Source organism: Poromitra crassiceps (genome assembly GCF_964638095.1).
Source record: "Poromitra crassiceps genome assembly, chromosome: 1".
In the NCBI taxonomy this organism is placed as follows: Eukaryota; Metazoa; Chordata; class Actinopteri; order Beryciformes; family Melamphaidae; genus Poromitra; species Poromitra crassiceps.
This window is the reverse complement of record NC_139623.1, coordinates 6883451-6908868: the sequence shown is the minus strand read 5'-3', so window position 1 is coordinate 6908868 and position 25418 is coordinate 6883451. Positions and strand designations below refer to the sequence as shown.

General features: G+C 42.4%; 1 protein-coding gene across 1 annotated transcript in view; it reads right to left on the bottom strand.

The window, feature by feature from the left end:
- Positions 1-22638, bottom strand: part of kmt2bb (lysine (K)-specific methyltransferase 2Bb) — a gene marked incomplete at its 5' end in the record, with an annotated part of 70044 nt that extends 47406 nt beyond the window's left edge. The window contains 12 exons of the mRNA XM_083635525.1: positions 1696-1809; positions 3405-3515; positions 9453-9562; positions 9950-10207; positions 10298-10365; positions 10516-10747; positions 13200-13386; positions 14261-14374; positions 14564-14748; positions 15214-19377; positions 20636-20714; positions 22333-22638. Coding sequence (XP_083491651.1) covers positions 1696-1809; positions 3405-3515; positions 9453-9562; positions 9950-10207; positions 10298-10365; positions 10516-10747; positions 13200-13386; positions 14261-14374; positions 14564-14748; positions 15214-19377; positions 20636-20714; positions 22333-22638 — 5928 coding nt within the window. The remainder of the gene's footprint in view (positions 1-1695; positions 1810-3404; positions 3516-9452; positions 9563-9949; positions 10208-10297; positions 10366-10515; positions 10748-13199; positions 13387-14260; positions 14375-14563; positions 14749-15213; positions 19378-20635; positions 20715-22332) is intronic.
- Positions 22639-25418: the final 2780 nt, after the last annotated feature.

The following is a 25418-nucleotide window of genomic DNA, read 5'->3' as shown; positions in this document are numbered from 1 at the left end:
GCCCGTCCTGCAGCTCGCCCACTGCGCGGCCTTGCCTGCAACTCGGCTGCTGTGCGGCCAATGAGACCAGCATCACTGATGATGTCAGATTTATGACATCACTGATGATGGCATCAGTGGGATTTATGACATCACTGATGATGTCACAGTGGGATCAGGGATTTATGACATCACTGATGATGTCAGTGGGATTTATGACATCACGGATGATGTCACAGTAGGATTTATGACATCACTGATGATGTCACAGTGGGATTTATGACATCATGGATGATGTCACAGTGGGATTCATGACATCACGGATGATGTCACAGTGGGACAATCACAGTGGGACAGACACACAGAGCCCGAGCTCCAATTTATGTTGGGGATTATCATTTCTTTGAGAATCAATTTCATATCCAACCAAAATTGGTATTGTAACTGAAATATCAAATCATATCGAATCGGAAATTGAATCAGGACCTTGCAGTGTTTCCCCTAGAAAAAATTTCAGGCCTGGAGGGATTTCGAAACGTACCTTGACCTCAAGTCAACGGTGGGGGCCCTCGCTGGCGACGCTAAACCTTTAGCTAACCTGTTCGCATTTATGTTCGCAATGGCATCCCAAGTATCATCATACTATTATGAGATGCGATGCTGGCACGATGCTCCTAAAAGCAAAATGCTTATTTTTTTGAATGATTTGGCATCTTCTATTACTGTCAACACCAGTATTGTTGTATTGTAATAATATGCCATAAAGGTTTCTTGAAATTTTGGGGAGAGCAGTGGGATCATTGCAAAAAATCATTGCAAAAAGAAAAGAAAAAAAAAAATCTTTTTTTTTCTGGCCTGGCAGGGCCATTCTCGGTTACGTTGAATGGTAGGGGAAACACTGCCTTGTGTATCAGAATCGTATCAAATTCGTAAACCAGTGCCGTGGCGATACCCAGCTCTAGAATTAACTTTCTGTTTAGTGCAATGTTTTGTTACATTTCTTTGATTTATTTTATTAACAGATTTTGTCTCTCAGGGTGCTTTCACACTGGCGCCCCGGTACCGTTCCCGAGCACAAATTGACTCCAGTTCTGGAACGTTTGATGAGTGTGAACGTCGCGTTCCATTCCGTGACCGGGCGTGGAACGGGGAACCGTGACATGGTCCACTTGAAAAGGTGGTCTGGGGAACGCTTTGGCGTGCCGGGCGACGGAACACTTGCGAATGTGAACGGCAACCGTGCCGAACGACATCTCGCCAACACACGGGCAAGGATACACTCCAGGCGTAGTTGATGACACAAGTGTACTCTGCAAGTGTTCCATTCCCGAGCACGGAATACATTTTGTGAAATGTGAAAGCTGACCAGCGTGGGAGGGGAGGTGGGGGGAAATCATGCCCGTGTGCGGAACAGAACGAAAGCAATCGTTCCCAGTGAGAAAGCACCCTTATTATACCAGCCCAGTTATCCCTATTTTTTTGCAATACTGGTACTACACTGCTCTCCTTTACTGTGAAAAATATGATGATAGGGGATAATATTGCTGCATTTGGGAATATTTTTGTGCTGCACTGCCTTAGTCCTTAGCCTGGGTCAGATTTCATTCCGCAACAAAATTACAAAAGACCTTACTATTCACAACAGTAAAAAAATATTTAAGGTGGTGGGAAAGGCAAAAACAACAAACTATCTCAGGGGTGACAGGGCTAAGTTACCTCATGTTGACCTTTACTGGCACAGAGAAGGCAGACACAAGGCGGTATGAGGGGCACAGAGGTCAATATACTTAGGCCACCCATATTCCAGACGTTCTCCGGAGTACAGTCCTCCTGCAAACAAGACACCACGCACCAGCACAAACAACAGCTGAGAAAAGACTGCTCACACAAGTTATCACATTTTGCCTGCTGACCAATACCTACTAAATACTGTATATACAAACGCCAATGGAATTTCAATGGAGGAGAGTACATAGTGATCAATTTTTTTGTTTTGGTTGAACTGTTGCTTTAAGGTCAAGTCAAAGATTGTTATACAGCTAAAGAATTTGTTCTCAGATTAAGATCAGTTAAGGACACAGAGCCCAGGTCAACTAGAAAAGTCATATTGTTTTTACAATAAAAATAAATAAACACTGACCTCTAGTGGACAAATCATGATGATGTTATGTTAAGTGATCTATTAACAATACCTACAATTTTCCATGCTTGATATTTGGAATTATGGACATATGAGATTAATATACATTCTGTAGAACAAATAATATTGTACAAAAAATTGATTAGCATTTGTTACAGAGTATGTTGAATAAAATGTGGATAGGTACCAGGGTAGGAAATTAACTTTTTTAAACGAGGGCCATTTTTGCCCCTGTGAAATATATTTCGGGGGCATTTTGGATAATTTCTAGGGGAATTTTATTAAATGTTGGGAGATACCTTAGCTGCACCTATGTAGCATGACAGACCAATCAATGACTCTTATGCAAGCATATTTTATTTGTAAAAGTTCATAAACAATCACAGTTAAAGATTTATTTTTCTTTTCAATATTTTTTCCCAGATTTTGTATCCCATTTTTATCCCCCATTAGTGCTAATTTGAATTTATTTATCCCGGTTGCTGCTCCACCCTCTGCCGATCTGGGGAGAGCCGAAACTGGCTCCATGCTTCCTCCGAGACATGGGCAGTATAGCCAGCTGCTTCTTTTCACCTGACAGGGGAAGCTTCACCGGTAGGACATAGCACGTGGGAGAATCACGCTATTCCAACGAGTTCCCCTCCCTCTGAACAGGCGCCCCTAACGACCAGAGGAGGCACCACATCAGCAACCAGGATATTGCATGTTTTGGTGTGGGGTTCCTATATGAGGGAAACCCCCAGGGATCACGGGGAGAACATGCAAACTCCACACAGAAAGGCCCTTTTGACGACCCTACCCGGCCGGTGGGCACTCGAGGACATGCGGACGGGCACGCACTCCTTCAGCGCTCACAGTGTCCCAGGTGGGAATCGAACCCAGGACCTTCTAGCTGTGAGGCGACAGGGCTTACCACTGCGCCACCGTGCCCCCCAATCACAGTTAAAGATGCCCATTTGCTATCTCAACAACACTGTTGATTGTCTGGCATGTTATTAATGTACTTGGAAAAAACATGAGTGAACTAGGTGGCCCGCTAGCTTGTGCTGCCTGTCACTGAGGTACAGTAAATAACAGTAGTAGGAGGAGGGGCGGGGGTTGTACGGAAGCCTAGCTTGGCCATTACAGTACCACCATTTACATTTTGAGAAAAGGTGGCACCGTGTAGGTCAGAATTGAACCCATAAGCCTGACAGTGTCATTTTCAAGTTGTACCCACTGAACTATGTGGGACAAGAACTCAATATAACAATATAGTAACAATGTAATGTAAATAGTATCCAACCTTGAAGTCTACTCTGATCTTGTGAGTAGGTTCAGAAGACTCCGTTTCTCTCTGCTCAAACCCATGAGCCAAGGCAGCCAGGACACTAGGAGGAGTCTCCTCCAAAGGACCCTGAGAGAAAGAGAGACCCATGACTTTGAATGTAGGCACTAGGCAGCAATAAACCCCCTTTAGTCTGGTACACGCTTCATGCAGAAACAAACGTGAGTGCAAAGGGTAAAAAAAGATGTGATTATGGCCGAAAACAACCTGGCACGCTAGCTGGCTGCGTTTGAGAATCACACTGTAGGTTGTGAACTACCCAAAATTTGAAACACAGTCGTCTTAAAGGAGTCTTAAATCCCTGCCTCTGATGATCAACCAATAAATATAATCCACCAGGTTAAAATTAGTGCTGCACGATTTGGGGGAAAGGTGGACAATATTGCGATTTGCGATTGTGATTGCGATATAATAAACAAATGGTATCTAGGGATGTGCGGGCATGAGTATTTGACGGTATGATAACCTTGGACACAAATACCACGGGTTCACATATCACAGACTAAAATACATGAAATATGTTACAATTTAAAATATATTAAAACAAAAAAAATTAAACAATTTGAAATAAAATTATCTTGACAAAAAAATAAAACATTTTGAGACATTTGCCTGTCCCAAACATGTAAAAAAGAAACACCAGACAAACAGAAACTGCACTGTGTTACAGCACATAGAAGATGGCTCAGCAAAGTTGCAAAGTTAGTTACATGTCAGTCCAGTAATACAATGATACACTCCGTTTATTTCTTTTGTAGCGACAGTTGGCCTTAAACGCCACACTCACGTGACGCTTCTTGAGAGAGAGGTGAGGTAACGTGCATCTGCAGACTTTATCGAGGGACCGTGAAGGCATCATGTGACAGGCTAGTTAGCTAGCCTGGAGGTGCTGCTGCCAGTGCGGCAGCTGCAACAGTGTTTTGCTGCTATCAACCTGGTTAATCTCGTTATATTCTTCATCACAGCGGGTCATCCCCACTGTGCACTAGTTCTGCATAAGCACCTGCAGCTCTCTCCTTATTTTACTGACGTTCTCACTCATCACACGGCTGTTTACATGCGTTTCTGAACGGCTAGCTAGTTATTAGCATAGCTTGCTGTTAGCGATCATGGATGTTCTCTCTCTCCCTCTCGGTAAGATAATATGTAACCTTGCTGCACATAACATTACTTATTTGCAGGAGTGCATGGGAGAAGTCTCCCACTAGTGTTGATGCCCAGTGTGATGGCAGAGAAACGTGTGTTTGCTGCGTCGCGTGTAACGTTAGTTTAGAGGAGGCTCTCATACACACACACACTCAAAAAGATGTGAAAAAATAATAATAATCGCACACTTTTGCGGTTATGTAATCGCACGTGCTGACATCGCGATTGCGATTGGATCAATCGTGCAGCACTACCGGTAGTTAAAAGTAGGCTATTTCTCTAAAGCAGGGGCACTCAATTAAAATTCTAAGAGGTCCAGATAGAGAAAATGTCCTCAAGCAAAGGTCCGGAACATTGAGCTTGCGTTATGATTCAGTGCCATTGAACTTAGGCTACCGTAAATTCCGGACTATAAGACGCACCGGTCTATAAGCCGCGGGACCAAAATTGACTATTTTTTTCTTCTATAAGCCGCACCGGTCTATAAGCCGCGGGTGTTTTGATGTTTAATTACCATATGAAAGGGTTCGTGCACAGAGAGGAATGTCGGGAAAGAGATGGCTGTTTGGGGAAGCTCCCATTTATTAACATTTCAACAAAACAAAACAAAAGTCAGGTCACTAATCCCCAGACAAAATCACACAACAATAGGCTATATGTGCAGCAAACCTGTAACCAGAGAAGTCAAGTCACTAATCCTCGTCTTCCTCTTCTTCCTGCGTACTGAAACCACCAAAGTCCTCATCTTCAGTGTCGGAAACGAACAGGTTCAGGGTGGCTTCGTCAACCACTCTCCTCTCTCCTTCATTGTCACTCAAAACCAACGAACTCCTCTTCATCACTGTCGGCATCGAACAGCCTCTGAAGCCTCTGACGGCCCTCAGCGCCAGCTGTGGCGGCGTCATCCTCTTCATCCCGCAGCAGTCCAGCGTTTTGGAACCCGTTGGTGATTGTGCATGTTTTCACACTCCTATAATATTCCGTGATCTTCCTTTGTGTTTGTCCTCCTGCTGCACCGTCCAACGCCTCACCATTGACTCATCGATGCCCAGGTTACGCGCGGCTGCTCTGTTTCCCTCTTTTAATGCGAGATTGACTGCTTTCAACTTGAAAGCTGCGTCGTGTGAATTTCTGCGTACCTTCCCCATGGTAAGTGAGAGTGTTGCTTCTACTGCTCGTCTTGTTGTGAATATTCCTTGATCTTCCTTTGTGTGAATTCGCCGAAGTTTGTGATTTTCTCCTGGTAGTCGGGGGAGGGAGTTGATGGCCGAGTGGCCGTTTGCTTACCGTAATTACCATATGTAAGTGGTCACGCACAGAGGGGATTGTCGGGAAAGAGATGGCTGTTTGAGGAAGCTCCCATTTACCGTATTACCGTAACATTTCAACAAAACAACATAACACAACACCACCGTTGTTTATTTTTACAGTGCACACAGTGTCCGCGGTGTGGTGAAAAGAGGGCAAGAGAGGAAATTAAAACAGAAGTGGATTTATAGTTAGAAAGAGTGCTAAAAAAGAGAGATTTTATTTGTATTTTTTTTTTTTTTTTCTGAAAAAATCCATAGATAAGACGCACCGTTATATAAGCCGCAGGGGCCAAAAAACGGGAAAAAAGCCGCGGCTTATAGTCCGGAATTTACGGTACTTCAATGATTGCAGTAGCCTAATGGTACAACGTCTGTATGTAGTCAATGACTGACTGTTAAATCAAAATAAACATCAATAATGTTTATTTACAGTTTTCATATTTAACTGGATTAATTATAAATAACTACCGGTAGCCTATACTAATAATAAATACATGTTCTTTTCTCATTTCAAGTAAAATAATGGCTGCATTTAGAAATAACACAACAGAGTGCTTTGGGAAAATTTGCATCTTAAAATAAAGTGCTTTAATTTTAGAAAAATAAGTTCCCCCTTTTCTTCCTTTTCTTAACTCCATTTCACATTTTATCAGTCAGGCTCTCAGCCAACAAACCTCCTTTTCTCTTGATAGAAGTGAGCTCCCACTCTGTTTGTCTGTGCCTGCCTGCCTGCCTGCCTGCCTGTCTGTCTTTCTATCTATCGGTCGCTCGCAATGCAAACTTTGCATGCCGTTGGGCAGTGAATGTGTGTGCGCCCTGGATTTGAGTGTGTGTGTGCTCATGTGTGGCGCTTCCATAGACAGCTGGTCAGGATCGCATCACACTTCACGAGACATACTGGTTTTGAACTGCTCGTCAGACCAATGAATGAACATGAGTCTGCCTGCTCTGGATTAAAACTAAAGCTTTGTTTTCGCGGTCTACTCGTTTCTTTTGAGCACGCGATGTGAAATACTTCTCTCGCATTTCTCCGAGTCTCGCCTCTCCTACGTCCGTGTGTCAACTCTCCCGCAGCAGCATGTCGCAGCAGCAGCAGGCAGAATCGATTCGCTTGTTGATTGGCTGAGTAGCATCACGTGTGATGATTTACAGCGCATGCATTGGTCTGTGAGCTTCCTGACAGATAAACCAGTACCGTAAAGGCTAGAAAAGCATGTGCCGGTTAAAATAGAAATGCTCCGTGAAAATGTAACTATTCAGTGATTTGTAGGTTATAGGGCTCGGTCCGGATAGGATGGCGTCTGGGTCCGGATGCGGACCGGAGTCCGGACTTTGAGGATCGCTGCTCTAAAGTGAGAACAACAAACAAACTGAGAAAAACACGGTTAAAATTTTGATCTCAGAGGGCCATAACTTCGCGCTGACGGACATGGGGGCAAGTATGATAATTAATTCATTACACTATATCTCGCAGATGGTCATTTAATAAACAAAACACTCGTTCTTCTTCTTCTTTTTTAGTTATTGGTGGTTGGCAAACCAGTTTAGAGGTGCATTATCGCCACCAATTGGACTGGAGTCACACTAGTCATTTATCGCCTAAACTGGGGAAGCACTGCTCAAAGTGCGACACCTATAGTGGTAAAATGCGGTATACCGGTTAGATTCGGTTTGAAGAGCAATATCAAACCGATTTAAAAATTTCCACACCGACCCATGCCTACACAGTGCAGGATTTTTTCCCCCGTTGGTGTGACTTGAATGGCTGAATTTTCCTATAGGGAAATTGGGAGCCCACTCCTGAAAAAGACAGCATGACCCGGATTTTGCAAAAAAGGCATATGAAAGACTGAGACCGTCTCTCAGCCTGCATGTCCTGCAGTCTAGAAAACGGCACTCCCTTGGAAGTAAAATGATAGGGCTTCATACAAAATTGTCAACATTGATGTTTTTCAGCACACTGTTTTGTTTGATACAGCCAGCCACTGCAGTCATCTATAGTCAGTACTACTACATAGGGATGTCGAAAATCATAATTCTTCTTGACCGACAACCGACCCTCATTAGCCAACAATTGGTCGGTTAACCGAGAAGATTAAAATGCGCTGTTTGACAGTCTGTGCCCCATTAAACCATTACCACAACAAATGCTTGATTTTTTTCATTATAAAGCCTTTATTTTTACATCTACAAGCAGAAAAAAACACATTAACAAAACGAGAAGACAAGTTGAACTTGGGAATGGCATTCGTGAGGTCACAGTGACCTTGACCTTTAACCATGAAAATCTAATCAGTTCATCCTTGAGTCCAAGTCGATGTTTGAGGCAAATTTGATGAAATTCCGTCAAGGCATTCCTGAGATATCGCGTTAACAAGCTTGAAATATGGCGTTCGAGAGGTCACAGTGACCTTGACCATTGACCTTTGACCACCAAAATCTAATCAGATCATCCTTGAGTCTAAGCCGATGTTTGACGCAAATTTGATGAAATCCCGTCAAGGCGTTCCTCAGATATGGCGTTAACGAACATCTGACGGACGGACAACCCGGATCCATAATGCCTCCGGCCTGGCTATCGTCGGCGGAGGCATAATTACAGCAGGACTGAGGCAAAACCAGATTGAAGTTCTATCAGAAATAAGATAACCAAAGCATATCTGCAGTCTGTCTCGCCTGTTGTGCGTTAGACTCCTCGGATATAATAATAATCTCTCTTGCAATAGGTGCCCACAGAGAAATTCATCCTGCTTTATGCACCTCAAAATTATCTTCAACTCCCCAGGATATATTCATGCATCTGCAGTACGTCCTCTCGTAATAATGCAGGTGGAACATGAAGATTTTTCTTCATATGCACCTTAACTGATTGTTAAGGTGCACAACTAACGGTTAAGGAAAATGCATGAAATTCCCATCCCTAGTGTGCAAACAATTTCTGTGGTAAGGCTGCCGGCTTTGCGGGCCTTCTGAACGGCAATATTGCGCAATCTCTCTGTGAAAGTGGCTACTGATTACTAAGCTATTGACCCCCACCCACCCCACACACTGATTACTAAGCTATTGACCCCCACCCACCCCACACACTGATTACTAAGCTATTGACCCCCACCCACCCCACACACTGATTACTAAGCCTGACTATGGGCATGGGTTGTGCAATGGGAATCTTTAATGGCACAGTGTGCAATACTTTTCATGATGAATATGGAATATTACCCATGACATAATTCTACCAATGACCACTTGCACTCCTTATACATGGATTTAATTCTAACTCTTTTCTATTCTTTTTTTTATTTACTTATTTTGTTTTTATATTTTTGTCTAAAACTGTCTTGAAAGTGTGTCTCTTACTGTGTCAGTGTTCGCTCTGTGTTTTATTGTATTTTATTATGATTATGTTGCACCAGACTGGCAAACAAGACTTTTGGTAACACGACTGGTATAAACAAAATTAATTGAATTGAATTGAATTGATGACAATTGCCACAAACGCACGTTGAATAGGCTGAACCGAGGCCTTGCCGCTATTCAAAGTCATAATTACCTTCTCAGTTTTACGACGCACAGAGCCGCTCACACGGTGCGAGCTGGACCTTCGATGTCTGACCTCCTCATCTGAAATGTCTCCCAGGAATCCATCCAGTGACACAAAGTCTGAGGAGGGGAAAAAGCAGGGATGGATCATCATCATCATCACAAGACTTAAGCACTTGGCTGATTGGTCTTATATTTTTTTTTTTAACCAAGCCCAATGGAAACTCCCACAAAAAACAAAGGTTTTCATAGATGTGAAAAACAAAACAAAAACATAAATAGATGGTTATTTTCTCAAAGAGTAAGAATATGAAACTACGGTAGGTAAGCTGACACTTTGTTGATGTCATTATTTTAATACAAGTGCTTCAGGAAGCAGCACACCTGACCTACCCACATTTGAGAGTTATCAAAGGAATAGCAGTTACACAAGTGGCGCCCTCTTGTATCTGCAAGACTAATAAATGTCTATCTACTCATCATCCATGTTCCTGAGTATTAATCTACCTTGACTGAAACGTGGTCCAGGGCCCCTTCTTCTGGCTGGAGAGGCTGAGCTTGAGAGAGCTTTGACGTCTAGATCCGAGTCGTAGTCCACCAGATCAAAGTAGACACGGGGTTTCACAACACGCTTTGGCTGTTTCCTTACAGAAGGACTCTGACTGTCACCCTGGAGGCCAGATGGTGAATCCGCAGCACCCTCGTTCCCATCCTCATTACTTGAATGGCCCGCACTGAGAGAAGACCTCCTACGCTTAGAGGGACCTTAAAGAGAAAACAACAGCAATGTAGCTGACACACTGGAGGTTAAGCCAATATTATGGTAATATGAAGGTTACATATGTGAGGAATCACCTTTAGGGACTGTTCTGCCACTGAGGCGGCGTGCTTTCCTCTCTTCAATCTGATCGCAACGCTTATACCTTCATATGAAAAAAGAAAAGTAACTTTATTTTCACTTTGGAGAAAACGTAAATAAATCGAAAATCCATATTGTGCCCGGCCCATCTACAATTAATGTTGTTAAATAGACCATTGTTATAAATTAACCAAACCAGACAAAGTGAACTTACACACAACACTGCCGTTTTGTATTGGGACCACCAAACTTGGGTTTGTCAAGGCAGTTGATGCACTCGCCACAATCATCCTCATGGTTGCAGCCTTTGCAAACTCCACACCTCCGAGAGCGGTACCCAAATGGCCCAAGTCCCTTCCTTTTCCCAAAACTAGCCGGCTTCTTGACCTTGATGACCTTTTGATCCGACAGCCCAGGACTGTCCGACTCTGAGGGTGACCCGATGTCTGCAACATCAACAGATAATACAAAAAGAGGGGGGAATTAAATAAATAATACCAGCTAAATGTTGCTCAATTTTGGCTATGGCCAGTAAGCTTGTCTCCTCTACCGGTTACTTTGACAGCTCATTAACTCATTGAGTGCCAATGACGACAGCTGTCGTCAATTCAAATACTGACGTAGAGTGCCAAAGACGACGATTGTCGTCAATTGCGTTTTTTGACGGTGGGACGTGGATCAATCCCTGATACATCTCTGGTACAACTATTGTAGCTATTGGAGGTCTATAACCTATTTTACAGAACCCTTAGGTGGCGACAGTGCTCTCCAGGTTAACAGAAAGGCAGAGAAAAACAGAGAATAAGTCGTTGGGGAAACGGAAATCGCATCGCATCCGTATGCATCGATATGCATGAAGCGTTTTAACGTTAGATGCGCCTGCAGCAGCCAATCTGCTCCCACAATTGAGCTCCTCCATGCCCGCTGCGACAGCCCATTCGCATGATCAGCCGTGGAGTTGTTTATTATTCTCAACTGGAAGCATAGGAGCCGGTGACAAACGCACGCGGAAACGCTGTAAAAAAGCTGGATGTCGCGCACATAGATATATATGGTCGCGCACCCTTCACAGTGCAGAGCAAACTCAGCAGAGAGCCACCTCCCATAAGGAGGAGTGTGCAGTTGAGGCGGGGCGGGGGGGGGCGGGTTGTGTGCTGCAGAGCAGCACACAACACTGACCCAGACAGACCCAGGCAGCAGGACAGGGTTGGCAAACGCAAGCCAGAATATCCGATGCCCACCAGCAGCAAAGACCAGCAAGAAGCTGCAACCAGCAGCGCACGCAGGGGCCAGCGCTGCTGGTTGCAGCTAAAAATATTATTCTGCCAAACAAAATTCCCTGGCCTTCACTGTTTTATTGAAGGAAATTATTTTTGAGGTGTGACTACATCAGAAAATTAACTTCAGAGTCAGTGATGTGTTTGAAATGTTTAATTTCACAAAAGGGCCATTATCTCAGCTTCTAGAAAAAAACTGCTCTTTTTTGTTAAATCAAGCTATCTTCTCCGGCTGATAACGAAAGAACGGAAAATGATATCAATAAACCTGTTTTTGCTGATGATAGAAAAGAGTCTCATCGTTCTTTTTGCGTGTTCATTGTTTACATAGTAATATCACACAATATTCTGTGGGCCTCGAGAAATCACTGAAAAAAGCTCTGAAACTCTGGCACTGGGAGCGTCCGTTCTCCAAAAGTGGCTGGCACTCAATGAGTTAATCATCATCTTTCAGGATCATGTGTGATTTTGGCATGGAGCCAAACTTTTTCACTGGTGGCCAGAGTGCCACTAACATTTCTAGTCGGTGGTACCACCACATCATTTGGTGGCATTTGGCTTCACATAGTACAAAGTAATGAAAATGTTGATGTGCCTCAAATGTATCATTGTGCTGTATCAATTGGATACATGTTAATAAAAATGCTACAGTAGATAATAAAGCAAGGGAACATTTTTTGACAGTTCTATTTATATCCTCTTTATACCAAATTTTGGTTTGCCGTTCATCGGGAATTCTCATTTGTTTTTCTCCAAAGGGTCAATCCCAGACAAACAAATTGGTGGTCTTCGTTATGACAGACTGGAAAAAACGTTTCACAGACTAGACTACCAAGTAAAATCACACCAGCTAAATTTGATTAACATATCAGGCAGCAAGATGGGTATCATAGAGAACTCTCACTTTCCCAGGCACATTTACTACTTTAGGTCATAAATGTACATCAACTGGTAATTACAATATGCCGTTGAATACAGCACTTGACTATAGCATTTGATTCAGGTAATGTTTCTCCACCAATCCCAGAGCAAACACTCCATAGCTGATTCAGAGAATTTTCAAATCTTTTCCCAAGATTAAATCGTGCCCCCCACCCCCCCCCCCCCCCCCCACCCCCATGAAAGCCGCCTACTTTACATTTATTGCTTCAGGCTACTGTTTGAACACTGACAAAGTGGAACACGTAACTTAATACAATCATTTTCTGCTTTGGATTGTGTGTAGGTTAGTCACTTTCTGTCATTTTAAACTGGGCTAATCTGAAGGCATGACCCGGGCAAATTGCATTCATCATTTTCTAAAGAACTTGAACACCTAACAACAGAAACCAATGAGTGTCAGGCAAGGGGAGTGGCAGCAGTTCTGAGCAGAGCCCGATGAGCTCTGCTGACTAGCCTTTATCAGAAATTAGCTCTAGGCTATTCTTCGATAGCCTTAGAAAACACCATTCATTACTTTTGTGTTTTTATGGAAAGGATCAAAAGTCAGTGGCACTATGGGGGGGGAAATGGCTGTAAATGTGATTGCTCAAACTGGAGCCATGGGAAGTTGACAATGAATTTGGGGATCTATCAGCCACTCGATCCAGTGGAGAAGATTGCTATTCAGCTCGCATTCTACCTTTAGTAATGGCTGAGGGGGAGATTCCAGTTCTTTCATGCAACGGCAGGGCACTAAGTCTGGGGATGTCATCTGGCACGACGGCACGAGGCTGTCCCAGGACCACAGCTGCAGCACGGCACACATGCTTTATACGTGGGCCTCCTGCTCGACGGAACTCCTGGCACAGGGGGGAGACAAGCTGCGGCTGAAAGAGAGCATTCAGAACATAGAGGCCATTTACACTTGGCGTTAACATGCATTTTCTGCCATCAGATTGCAATCAGATTGTATTTTATCACTTCAGCCTGATTCCATTTACACCTGGCGTTAACATGCATTTTCCGCAATCTGATTGCAATCAGATTGCAGAAATGGTTGTCTTCTCAATCCGCATAAAGTTGCTGTATCCAGATTGAGAGGACACATTGCATTTACACTTGTGTTCAACAATGCATGCAACAATGCATCCCTGACCACCTCCGGAGGTGGTTTGGCCGATCAGATTGCAATCCTTCTTCAATGCGTTTTGGGGGTGTTTACACCTGTACTTTCACCTGTACTTTCAAGTGATAAAACACAATCTGATTGCAATCTGATCACAGAAAACGCATGTTAACGCCAGGTGTAAATGGCCTCTTAGATACAACAAATCTATGGTTGTTTCATAATATGGAAAAATAAAAATATATCATATAGATAAAAACGACTGAGGTATTGATTTGAGTAAGTCGGAATTAACAACTGCCTCAATTCGATTCAAATAATAATGTATTAATTATTAGCATTATTAATTATTAGCACCATTCAATGCATTACATTTGATTGGCTTCAATTCCTAAACTTTGCGACTTTTGACTATGGCAAAACTGCAAGTATACAATCATTACACATGTATAAACACAGGTACTATAGTTTTTATTTTTTAAGAATGTGGAAAACATTCATGTACCGGTAATCATTTTCAAATAATTAAGTGCTTCAAATAAACGCCATAACATATTAGTAAATCCCGGAGAGACAGCACCAGGATTTTTTAGTTTGATTGATTTTCCTTCAGCCTTATCGATTTGTACTCTTACTTGAGGCGGTTCTGTCTTGACTGAGACATTGGAATCAAGCTGCACCTTCTGTTTCCTCCTCTTTCTCTTAGAGGTCACATCTCTTGACCTGGGGCCAGGCGGGCCCGATAAAAGCTAAAGGAGTTATGGACAAAACAAGGCATCACTATGAGCTTCAGCAAAATACCAATGCAATACAATGCAATAGTCAAAAATAAATAAATAAAAAGTTTGTCACATTTTGCCAGTATGACAGACAAGCTTATTCAATTAATGATGAACATGAAAGACTATAATGACTTGAGTGACTGAGAATGACCTTACCCCGGATGACTTGAGTTGTTTCTGCTGGTCAATTTTAATGAGCTGGACCTTGGCTTTCTTGAGGAGGTTGAACATTCTCTTATTTGCACCAGTGAGGCGTACTCTCTGTGAGGCTCCCCTCTCCACAGACTCAGGAGGGTCAGCTTCAACACTTGGACGCTTCTCATGTCCTGACTGCAGCTTTCCTGTTAGATGTCAAGTTGATTTATATAGACCTTTATCACAAGCATGTCTGTTTTACACATCCTACCATAGCATATACATTTCATATATAAATGTCATATACTATACTACACACATACATACCATAATACTACTTTAAACACATTCACGCTCACATGCCTTTGGGCAATTTTGAGTCCCCAATTCACCTGACCTGCATGTCTTTAGCCTGTGGGAGGAAAGAGCATGCATACTCCACACACACTAAGGACCAGGGCTAAGATTCAAACCCAGAAATTTCTATTCTTGCTGTGAGGAGACAGTGCTGCTAATCACTGTACCTCCACATATTAAATAATAGAAAGTCATCATGCATGCCAACTCCATGTTCCATTTTGTGTTCTTGCCATCAAGTTTGTGTAAATAATGTATGTACATACTGTGTCGGCTAGAAAATTAACCTGATGATTCTGAATTATTTTGCTTACCCGAGGCCAATTTGGTAGCCTTTGTCTTCTCTTTCTGCGTCAAGTCCGCCTCTTCACCATATTGCAATGCAAGAAACTTGGAGTTCATAGTCCTGACACACACAGAAACTTTCCTCACCACTCCAGGGGCATCAAGGTCTTCTATCTTCAGCTTGGATTTGCCCTTCTCTGCGTTTGTATTCCGTTGCCTAAGGCTAATGCTCATCACCTCATCATCAAGCCCTTCTGCTAAATCAACGGGGGACTGAATAGGTTTACTAACACTATCCATCTCTGTTGTCGTCCTGCTTCTGGGAAGTCCTGACTGAACCTTCTTCAGTCTTTCGTAAATCTTGAGTTGAGCCACTTGTTTATTCAACTTGGAGGACTTTCTCTTTTTGTGAACAATCTGGGGGTCAGTAGATGGGTCAGAGGGAATATCCAATGGTTTAGATAAAAATATATTCTCATACTTGTTCTCAGGGGTTTTGTCCAGTGTATATACCTCCTTGCTAGATTCTCCTGGAACATGCCACTTGAAACTGGGGTTCCTCAGAAGAGACTTCCTCTTTTCAATTTTCCCACATTTTCTCTCTGAGAATAGGCCGTCAGTCACATCAGTGTTGTCATCTAGTTCCTGAGTTGAAAACAGATCGACATCCAATTGACCGTCACTCAATACATCCTCATCTTCGCCTGGCAGAACAGGGGACATTGCACTGTCAGTGTCATCATCTCGTCTCTTTCCTGGGCGTATTTGCAAGCCCAGTTGGAGACCCTTCTTTGGGGAGTTTCTTCGAGGCAAAACGGACATGCCAGCATCATCCATAAACCTTTGCGGGGTCTTGATCACGCGTGAGGACCTGGCACTTACCACAGGCATGATGAAGTGTTTGATGTTTTTGACAAACTTTGATTTACCACTAGGTTGGACATCCAGCACGTCTCCTTGTGCTTCATCAACTAATGTGTCCGTTTCTTCCTGCTTTAAACACTTCTTGTCAAGCCCTATTCCTACCAGCTTAGATATGCTTTTAGGTTGTGCTCTTCGTCTTTTAGAGGAAATGAATTGAAGGCCTGTCTTTCTTCTTTTGTACTTTTTATGTACTCCAATAAGTTTAGAGCTGTGGGCCGGTGTGGACGCTGCCTCTGGGGTGGAAATGTCATTCTCCGCCTCAACACGTCGAGTCTCAACACTTTGAGTCTTCTGACTTGCAGGTAATTTACCCGAAACAGACTTCCCATCTCTATTTCTGGTCCTATCCTTCCGTTTGTGTTTCTGTCGCTGTCCAATCAAACTTTTCCGTCTCTTTTTCCCATGTTTGGATCTCCTTTGTAATGATGATTTTTTCTGATCACATGCTTGATGTTCTGATGATACCAAAGACTCTTGACTGTCTATTAACAGAATGTCTGTTTCCTCTTTAACCACTGGTTGAAGGTCCTCCTCTCCCACTGATACTGTGTCCTCTTTTGCCACTGTTTGGGTGCAGTCTTTCGCTTCTGTCCGAATGACTTCTCTTACCACAGGCCAAGTGTCTTCATTTACCACAGATTGTGTGCCAGTAGGTTCAGCTGCAGCCAACTCTGTGTTCGGAGTAGTTTCAGGAAAGAGAACTGACTTCTTCCTTGGAACAGACCTCTTTTTTACTGAACGATTCATTCTCAATCTTCTAGGTTTGGAAGGCACGGGCAATGGTTTGGCCTCTTTTGTCTGTGGTTCTACCTCAATTTTCTGCTTCTTTCGAGGAACTTTAGCAGGCGTCAGCGAGGAATCGTCAGAAATCTCGGAGGCATCTTTATCAGGAACTTGAGAGGAGTTTGTATTGGTTAACTGCGAGGAGTCTTCAGGAAGGACACGTGGGGTGGTATCGTCAGGCAATACCTGGGCAGAATCTTCAACGTGCACCTGTGCAGTAGCTTTAGTCTCTGGACTTTTTCTAAGCCTCCGTTTTGATGGCGTCAATTGCTTATGACTATCACACTTTGTTTGTGGTACAGCAGAGTTGGATGCTCTTCTCCGTAGTCTAGTTGTTGGCATGACATGTGTATCTACACTAGATGTTTTATCCTCAGAAAGTCCACTTAAATCTTGAATGGCATCCTCTTTCTTTTCAGGTGTAGGACTAACTTGCTGAATTAAAAACGATGGCTTTGAGCTTTTATGTTTGCCAGGTGAGGAGACCTTTTTTATCTGAAGAGGTGGAACTTTCCCACAATCTGTTTTAGTGGTTTCTTGTGGGCGGGGTTCCGTTCCATGTTCCACTTCAACTTCCACCTGTAAAGTGGACTTGTCCTCAAATGACACATCAGTCTTGTTTTGGGAAGACTTCTCATTATTGTCAGTGTTGTAAGTCTGTTGTGGGGCTGAACTACCTATTCTTGCTTTTTTATCTATCCTTGCTTTTTTAATTTTCCCTACTTTTTTATCTCTCTCTGCTTTTTTCCCTATCCCTGCTTTTTTCCCTATCCCTGCTTTTTTATCTATCGCTGCTTTTTTATCTATCCCGGCTTGTTTATCCTTCCCTGCTTTTTTATCTATCACTGCTTTTTTATCTATCCCGGCTTGTTTATCCATCGCTGCTTTTTTATCTATCGCTGCTTGTTTATCCATCGCTGCTTGTTTATCCATCGCTGCTTGTTTATCCATCGCTGCTTTTTTATCTATCCCTGCTTGTTTATCTTTCCCTGCTTGTTTATCCATCGCTGCTTTTTTATCTATCCCTGCTTGTTTATCTATCCCGGCTTGTTTATCCATCGCTGCTTTTTCATCTATCCCTGCTTGTTTATCCATCGCTGCTTTTTTATCTATCCCTGCTTGTTTATCCATCGCTGCTTTCTTATCTATCGCTGCTTTTTTATCCATCGCTGCTTTTTTATCTATCCCTGCTTGTTTATCTTTCCCTGCTTTTTTATTTATCAATACATTTTGATCTATCCCTGCTTTTTTATCGATCCCTGTTTTTTTAACTATCCTTGCTTTTTTAGCTATGGCTGCTTTTTTATCTATCGCCTCCAAACACTTAGTGACACTGGTGTCAGAAAGAGTGGACTGATCCACTTCACTGATGCTCCTCTCTGTTACTTTGACAGTGTTTTCTGCAGCGTTTGTTTGGCCTCCTCCCTTCACTAATGTTAAAGACCACACAAATTTCCTCCGCTTTTTCTTTCGAGAAGAATTCTTCCCGCCAGACTGAGCATCGTATTTTGGGTTTCTGATCCGAATCAACTTTAAACCTGGGATCTTTGTGTCGTCACTTCTCATAGGCAAACTCTCACTGGATTCAACAGCTAGTTTATCAGGCTCTATGGATACTGGATTATGGATTTCTGGCACTGTAACATCCTTATTCAACCTCCTGCTTTGTCTACGTCTATCATTTCTTGTCAGTGGTTTGGCCTCCTCTATTCTTGAAACTTCTAACGTTGACTCTGCTGGACCGACTTCATTTGGACTCTGATTTTCTGGTTCAGTTGCAAGATCTGAGACTTTTTTAGACAGTGGGTTATTGACTCTACTGCTCCTACGGGTCATCAGTTGATTAACTTCAGAATCTTGCTCTGTCACTATGCCTTTTTGCTTTAACGTCTTTCCATTTGTTTTTGGCTCTATATTCCCACTCTCCTGCACAATGTCAACTTTGCCTGTTGGTTTTTGGTCATCAACCTCAACTTTGCTGCTTGTCTGCCAGTCAGGTTCTGTTGTCTTTGAGGCCGATCTTCCACGCCTTCTTGCAGGTACAGCTCCCCCTCCTTTATCCTCTGTGTCATGTCCATCATCATATGGTTCAGTTTTTAATTTGACATGAGCACTGGAAATCTGGTCACCTTGAATTTCCTCAGCTTTAGGCTGATCCTGAAATCCTTTTATCTTCAACTTCTTCACAGATGTTTTATGAGCCTCCTTTACCTTTTTCACTTTCTTTTTGGCGACCAACTTAATAGTAATCCGTGGTGCTGTTGAAGAGGCTCCGCTTTTAGTGGACTGTCTCTCCATGGTGTCTTTTCCTTTTGAACTCTTCCTGCCATCCTTTGCAGGCTCTGCTTCTGGAGATAAAATGTGAAAATCAGACATGAATTTTACATCTTTTTCAGGATCGGGAGAGGTAAGCGCCGTCTCCACAGTCGCAATCTTCAGTGGTAGCTTCTCGCTTTGTCGCTTAGATTTTGCGTTGACAGGATCACCTACAAAACACAAAACAAGAAATAACATTACAAAACCCCCAACTCCTCCTCTGAATGCAGAACTAGGATGGAAATACCTCTTTGCAAGATCTTTCAAGCTTAGTACAAACTAGGGATGTGCGGGAGTACTCGGGTACTCGAGTACTCATTCATAACGTCAATACTTTAGTAACGTTTCCGCTGTTCGGGTACTCGCCCCACTCCCCACCCCTTTAAAAATGGTCTAAATCTACACACGCATTGTCATGTGGATCTGACAGCATGAACTGCACAGGCGTCAAGCCAGAATGTACAAGTACATCATTCGCTTTGTTACTTTCAAAATAAAACGCTTATTGTAACGTAACCTTATTTATTTTGAGTAATGCGTTACAGCCACAGTTTCACGCCATATAAGATCACAACAAGTATTTTGATATAAGGTTTGCTGCTTCGTTCATTAAAATACCCTTTTCTCCTCCAACGTGCATCAATAAGCTATTTACTTTTGTTTAAGTAACATTATTTTGAAAGTTTTAACCGGAAGTTTTCCAGCTCATCCAAATGGTGGCTGGAGATATGCTCCCGAAGGAGACAGATGCACGCTTCTTCATAGCGCACGATAACACTCATTCAAAACTTTGCACTAGTTTACTGACTACACTGTCGTTTCCAATAACGTTAGTCACAAGAAATGGGGAGAAAGAATCACTTTTTGGGAGACAATCGCTTCATGGTGATCACTATTTAGCTGCAGCTGTAACGTTAATCACACTGGTCAGTTTTCACTTTTTAGCAGAACACCGGACCTTGTAATCCGTGGATTTACGTTAGTGTAACAGTGATCATAAAGTAAAATAGATGATACTGGACAATGGACATGTATTGGAAATGAGCCTCCGCTCGATTCACAACACTAGTGTCTGCTCCGAAGCGCTAATGCCATCCATCCAACCATCAGAGATGCTGTCTGAGGTAGGCTTTAGACATTCGCTTAGCATCACCTAATATCACAGTCAGTCCCTCTCCAGGTAGCGCTTTTCCATGCAAAAATGAAAACGTTGTGTGAACAGCCCCATAGACAGCAGATTACCCCTGTTCCGTCATTACCATAGTAATCACACAGACCCCCCACCCGCGTGCGCGCGAGTACCCGGTTACTCGTTCATAATAGAAGGAGAGTACTCGAGTATTTAAATTGCTTAAAATGCCCATCTCTAGTACAAACATGGGTTGTTCACAAATTACATGTAATATGATGTATGCAGTCAATTTTTACCTTTGGAAGGATGTTGCCGGGAACGTAAAGGTCCTTTGTAGCCTTTTTTCTCACCTACAAATCCTCTGAAATCATCTCCCTAGAAAACAAGTAATAAACACATGAAGAAACTGAACACCCCCTGTGCTGGAGGCTACTATTCTTTAAAGATAATATTTAATCTATAGCATTTGTGTCAAATTGTAGAGTGAAACATCAAATATGTCTACTCTGCAGACTAAGAAATTCAAAGTAACCAGACCTCAACTATGACTCATCTAAAATTAAACAACTAATTAATTTCTCATTCTCAGCATGCTCATAGTGAGGGATGGATTCAGATCAACCATAATCACTATCCTATTATTCAGCAAAACAGTAGGGTACATGTTTGTCTTATATTGGGCAAAATGGCTAGGTGTAACATAAAACAAGTTATTTTATTGCTATATCAATGACAGACCATGCACAATTATTTTCATTCTCTCCTCATTCAAACAAAATATTCTAGGTCAGCCAATACAGCTAGTTAAGGTAGCCTCACTCTTTCTGAAAGTTTTGTTATGCTAAATGTTATTACAATTATTCACTAGATCATGCAAACACAAGTCTCTAAAACCTTAATGTAGTACTACACATTAGGGCCATGGACCACCCAAAACTGAGATTATATTATTATATATTAGATTTGTTACTACTGTCCCTACAATATCAGCAACTAAAGGTGAGTCTCTGGACAATTCCCTCCAATTGTGCTATAGTTCCTTGTGCTTGCAGATACGACCTGGAAGCCTATTCTAGCTAATGTTGCATTTCGGTGAATACAGATTAGACATTAACGACTCTGTATATTTGTAGGGAGCTATTAAATCTAACAACAGACAATGCTAATAGCGTTGGTACACTTGTGCACCACAATTTAAACCTGTCCTGCTAGGTAATATTAGCTAGCACTTAGCCCTTCCCCCTCCTCCTGAATCAATTTAAACTCACTTCTGTCTGAAGACAAGCCAGCGCTAGCTAAACTCAAAACTTTAGTTAGCTAGAGTGCTGACGTCGCATTAACATTACATTTAAAAGTAGTAGTCGTAACGTGAAAGATATGCGTGTTCAATGTTATAGTCTAGCTATGCAAATAGCACTTCTAGCATCTGGGCAGGATATAACGCTAAAGAACAGTTAGCGTTAGCCGCTCCACAGGATACACAGAATCGCTAGCCTTCTCCTTCTTTGTGTTAGCTTCTACTCTAGCTCATGTCATGATAACCAACGGGCCATAGATGTAATAATTACGACCCCTGTTTACAAATTGGCGTCCTCACAGACTGTCTGATTTAGCACCATTTTAATGTTAATGTATTATATTACTATAAAGCTTCAAACTAGCAGCTGCCAAAATACGTTATAGTTACTTTATATGATCCCCTACTAGTATGTTGAATGCATGTGTTTCTTACGATCGTTCATTAAATGCGTTGATTTGAAATGGAACAGCGAAAGCTGTCCTGTGCTAACCTTAGTTAGCATGTAATGGTAGCCAGTCAATGGGCTTGACGCTCAAGTTAACGCGTTAGCTTAACGAGCAATGTTGACATTTCTCCATGGCACTAACGAGTCACAATATTATGGACAGCACTCATTCATACACATTTCTCTGGCACACAAATGTAAGAAAATGAAATAAAGATACTAACTCCTGAGTCGGTTTGGGACCTCACCTCTTCACTCCCACTTGAGCTGTATCCAACCTGGCCAAGGCTCTTGTGGTTCGCCTCTATCCCAAGTAAGCGCAAGTGAGACTGGTCTTCGTTTAACGAAAGAACCAGGTTTGTGGGCCTTGGGCCTCCGTTAGTCACATCATCAGCTTCTGCCCCTGATCGCCCGAGTTGCCACCGCTTCTCAGAGCGCAAACGACTGCGAGACGACCAAGGCCGACCGGGGAAACGACCCCTGGCCGTAGCGGTACCACCTTGGCCTCCTACGGCAGCCGCGGTTGCTGATCCGCATCCCGCTGCCGCCATCATTGCTTCAACAACAACACACACCGATAGCTAGCAGTTCGAGGAGAGACAAGAGGGAAGGCGCGAGATGGGAGGGGGAACCGCAATGCTTCACGGGAAAGTGAGTTTTTCCAATGTAGTAAAAAAAAAATGTTGTAAAAAAAAATAGTATTATTTTTTATAGGCTATCAATCAGATATATGTGGGGGAGTCGTGCAATTTTTATTCAAACATAAATTGCTTTTACATGATTATTTAAAGTAGCTAATACATGTGTAATATAAACTAGCGTAGCTACATCAATCTGGAAAAGTGATCTTGCTGTAAAAAAAAAAGGTGTTCTAATTGGTGAGTCAACCAGCTCAAAGGAGGAGGCTTAATGAGTCTTTCCTGCTGACCTATGGGGCTCATGGCCACTGCTGTCTAAGCGACATTTTGGATGAGCTTATTTGACTGCCTCCAGTGGAGAAGGCTGCAGCTCTGCCCTGTCCCCCTACTCCCAAGGTGTTCCTCAGAGTTCTGTTCTGGGCCCACTGCTCTTCATCAGTTAGATGCTCCCTCTTGGCCATAATCATCCATCAACATGGCTTACATTTCTGCTGTTATACTGACGACACAGAGCTACTGTACATTCACACCAGATCCCCCTCAATCTACACCCCTGCTCTTATTGACTGTCTCTGACATCAATACTTTGATGACTGAGAATTATGTGAGACTCCAAAAAAATAACTGAGACAATGCTTAGTTCCACCACAGCCACCCTCAAAGTTTCCCACATCCCACAGTCTATCCCTGGCTTATCATCACATCCCCCACTACTGGTAACCCCACTGGTAAGTGGTAACACATCTCAGAGTCATCCTGGATATACACTCCTTTGACACACACATCAAACACATCACCAAAACACTTTCTTCAATCTCAGAAATATCTCCAGACGCAATATCCTCCTGCTCATCTTCAAGTCCTCCACATTCTTGCCCCTGACTGACCTCTCTTCTTAAAATCAGAGATTGAGAATAATGTATTATTATTGTATTATTACTACTATTATTATTTCCATTGTGCACGTCCATTCACTGATCATTAGCATGATGGTTGTAATAATAGCATAATAATTATAGCTGCTGCGCAGCAATGGGTCATGGCCGGGCAAGTCAAGTCTTTGAGCTAGAGTCCAAGTCAAGTCTCAAGTCTTTTAGCTATAGTCCATGTCAAGTCTCACGTCTTTGGTCACAAGTCCAAGTCAAGTCTCAAGTCTCTTATGGATGAGCGTTCTATCATCTGCTGCATGCCATCCAGTCTGCTTAGAACACTGCATAGCTAAAACTAAGGGATTCAAAGCATGTAGGCTACTGTATTATCCACACTATCTATTAGCATACAGCATCAGCATTGATTAGTTGACATTATTATTAATATACCTTAATGTTAATACACACAAAAATAAAGATTGTTCACAAGTCCCAAATCCCAAGTCCAAGTCAAGTCTCAAGTCTTTGAGGAAAAGTCTCAAGTCTAGTCTCAAGTCACTGTGTGTGACTTAAGTGCGACTCACATCCAAGTTTTTCTTTTGTAATTTTGCACTTTTATCCCGCACACTTTAGCTTTTAATGCAACATTATTATATTCCATTTGGCATATGTAGGTGTGCAATGTAGGTAACTGTTCATCAATGTGTACTGTCCTGATCAAATAAACAAATACAGTAAAGTAAAGTAAAGTAAAGTCTCAAGTCCAAGTCCCCAACTCTGGGTGCTGATGACATCATCAGTGATGTCACAACACTGATGACATCATCAGTGGTGTCACAATGCACAATTGCTCAAGTGACATCACTGATGACATCATCATACGTGTGTGTGTGTGTGTGTGTGTGTGTGTGTGTGTGTGTGTGTGTGTGTGTGTGTGTGTGTGTGTGTGTGTGTGTGTGTGTGTGTGTGTTTTCCCATCGATGCTCAGTCTAGGGCGTAGCCGTAGAACATGAATAGCCTAGAGTCTAGGCTATACATGAGGGCAGAATTCAAAATATTGTAAAAAAAATCAGTTTTTGAGATAAAATTCTGAGATTTTACACACTTCAACTACTGTAACAGCAAAATTTTGTATTTTTTCCCCGTGAAGTTTCAAGCTTTATATAGCAAGAATTTGCAGTAGCTGTTTACAGTACCGTTTACAGTAAAACATTTTGATGCACTGTGGGCTCAATTTTTGATCAATCGAAAACCTGTCTGAATTTTTTGTGTAGGACAGTCTACCGATGCAGATGCTGAAGTTTGGTGTCGTTTGAAGAAAAATTGTGGGAGGAGTAGGGTTTCATTAGTTTTACAGTTTTTGCAATTTTGCGGTCTTTGGACTTCATAATTGGCCATAGGTTGCAGTGTACAAAGGTTTCTCCTCACTTGGGCCCACATTTCATTGAAGGTTGCAAAGCCGTAGCAGGTATGCCTGATTTGTATGAATTTTCAAAGTTTGAAACTTTAGACGGTTGCTGTAGCACCACCATTAGGACTATTGGCTCCAAATTCGTGTCAACGAAGTTTGGGATGGGACTGGACCATTGTGCAAAGTTTGGTTTATTTTCATGCATGGGAAGTCCATGCATGGTGTTGTCTAGAAATCCACATTACCATGGTGCAGTCATGCAACCTTTCCTCGTTAGCATAATTTGCATAAACGATGTAGAAATGAGGTCAAAATCAGGAAATGGCTATATTTTTTCCCTTTTAGTGAACTTAGAAGGATGATCGAGTTTAGTCTCTGTGTTTTGATGACCAGAAATTAATCTCTTGCCATACTAA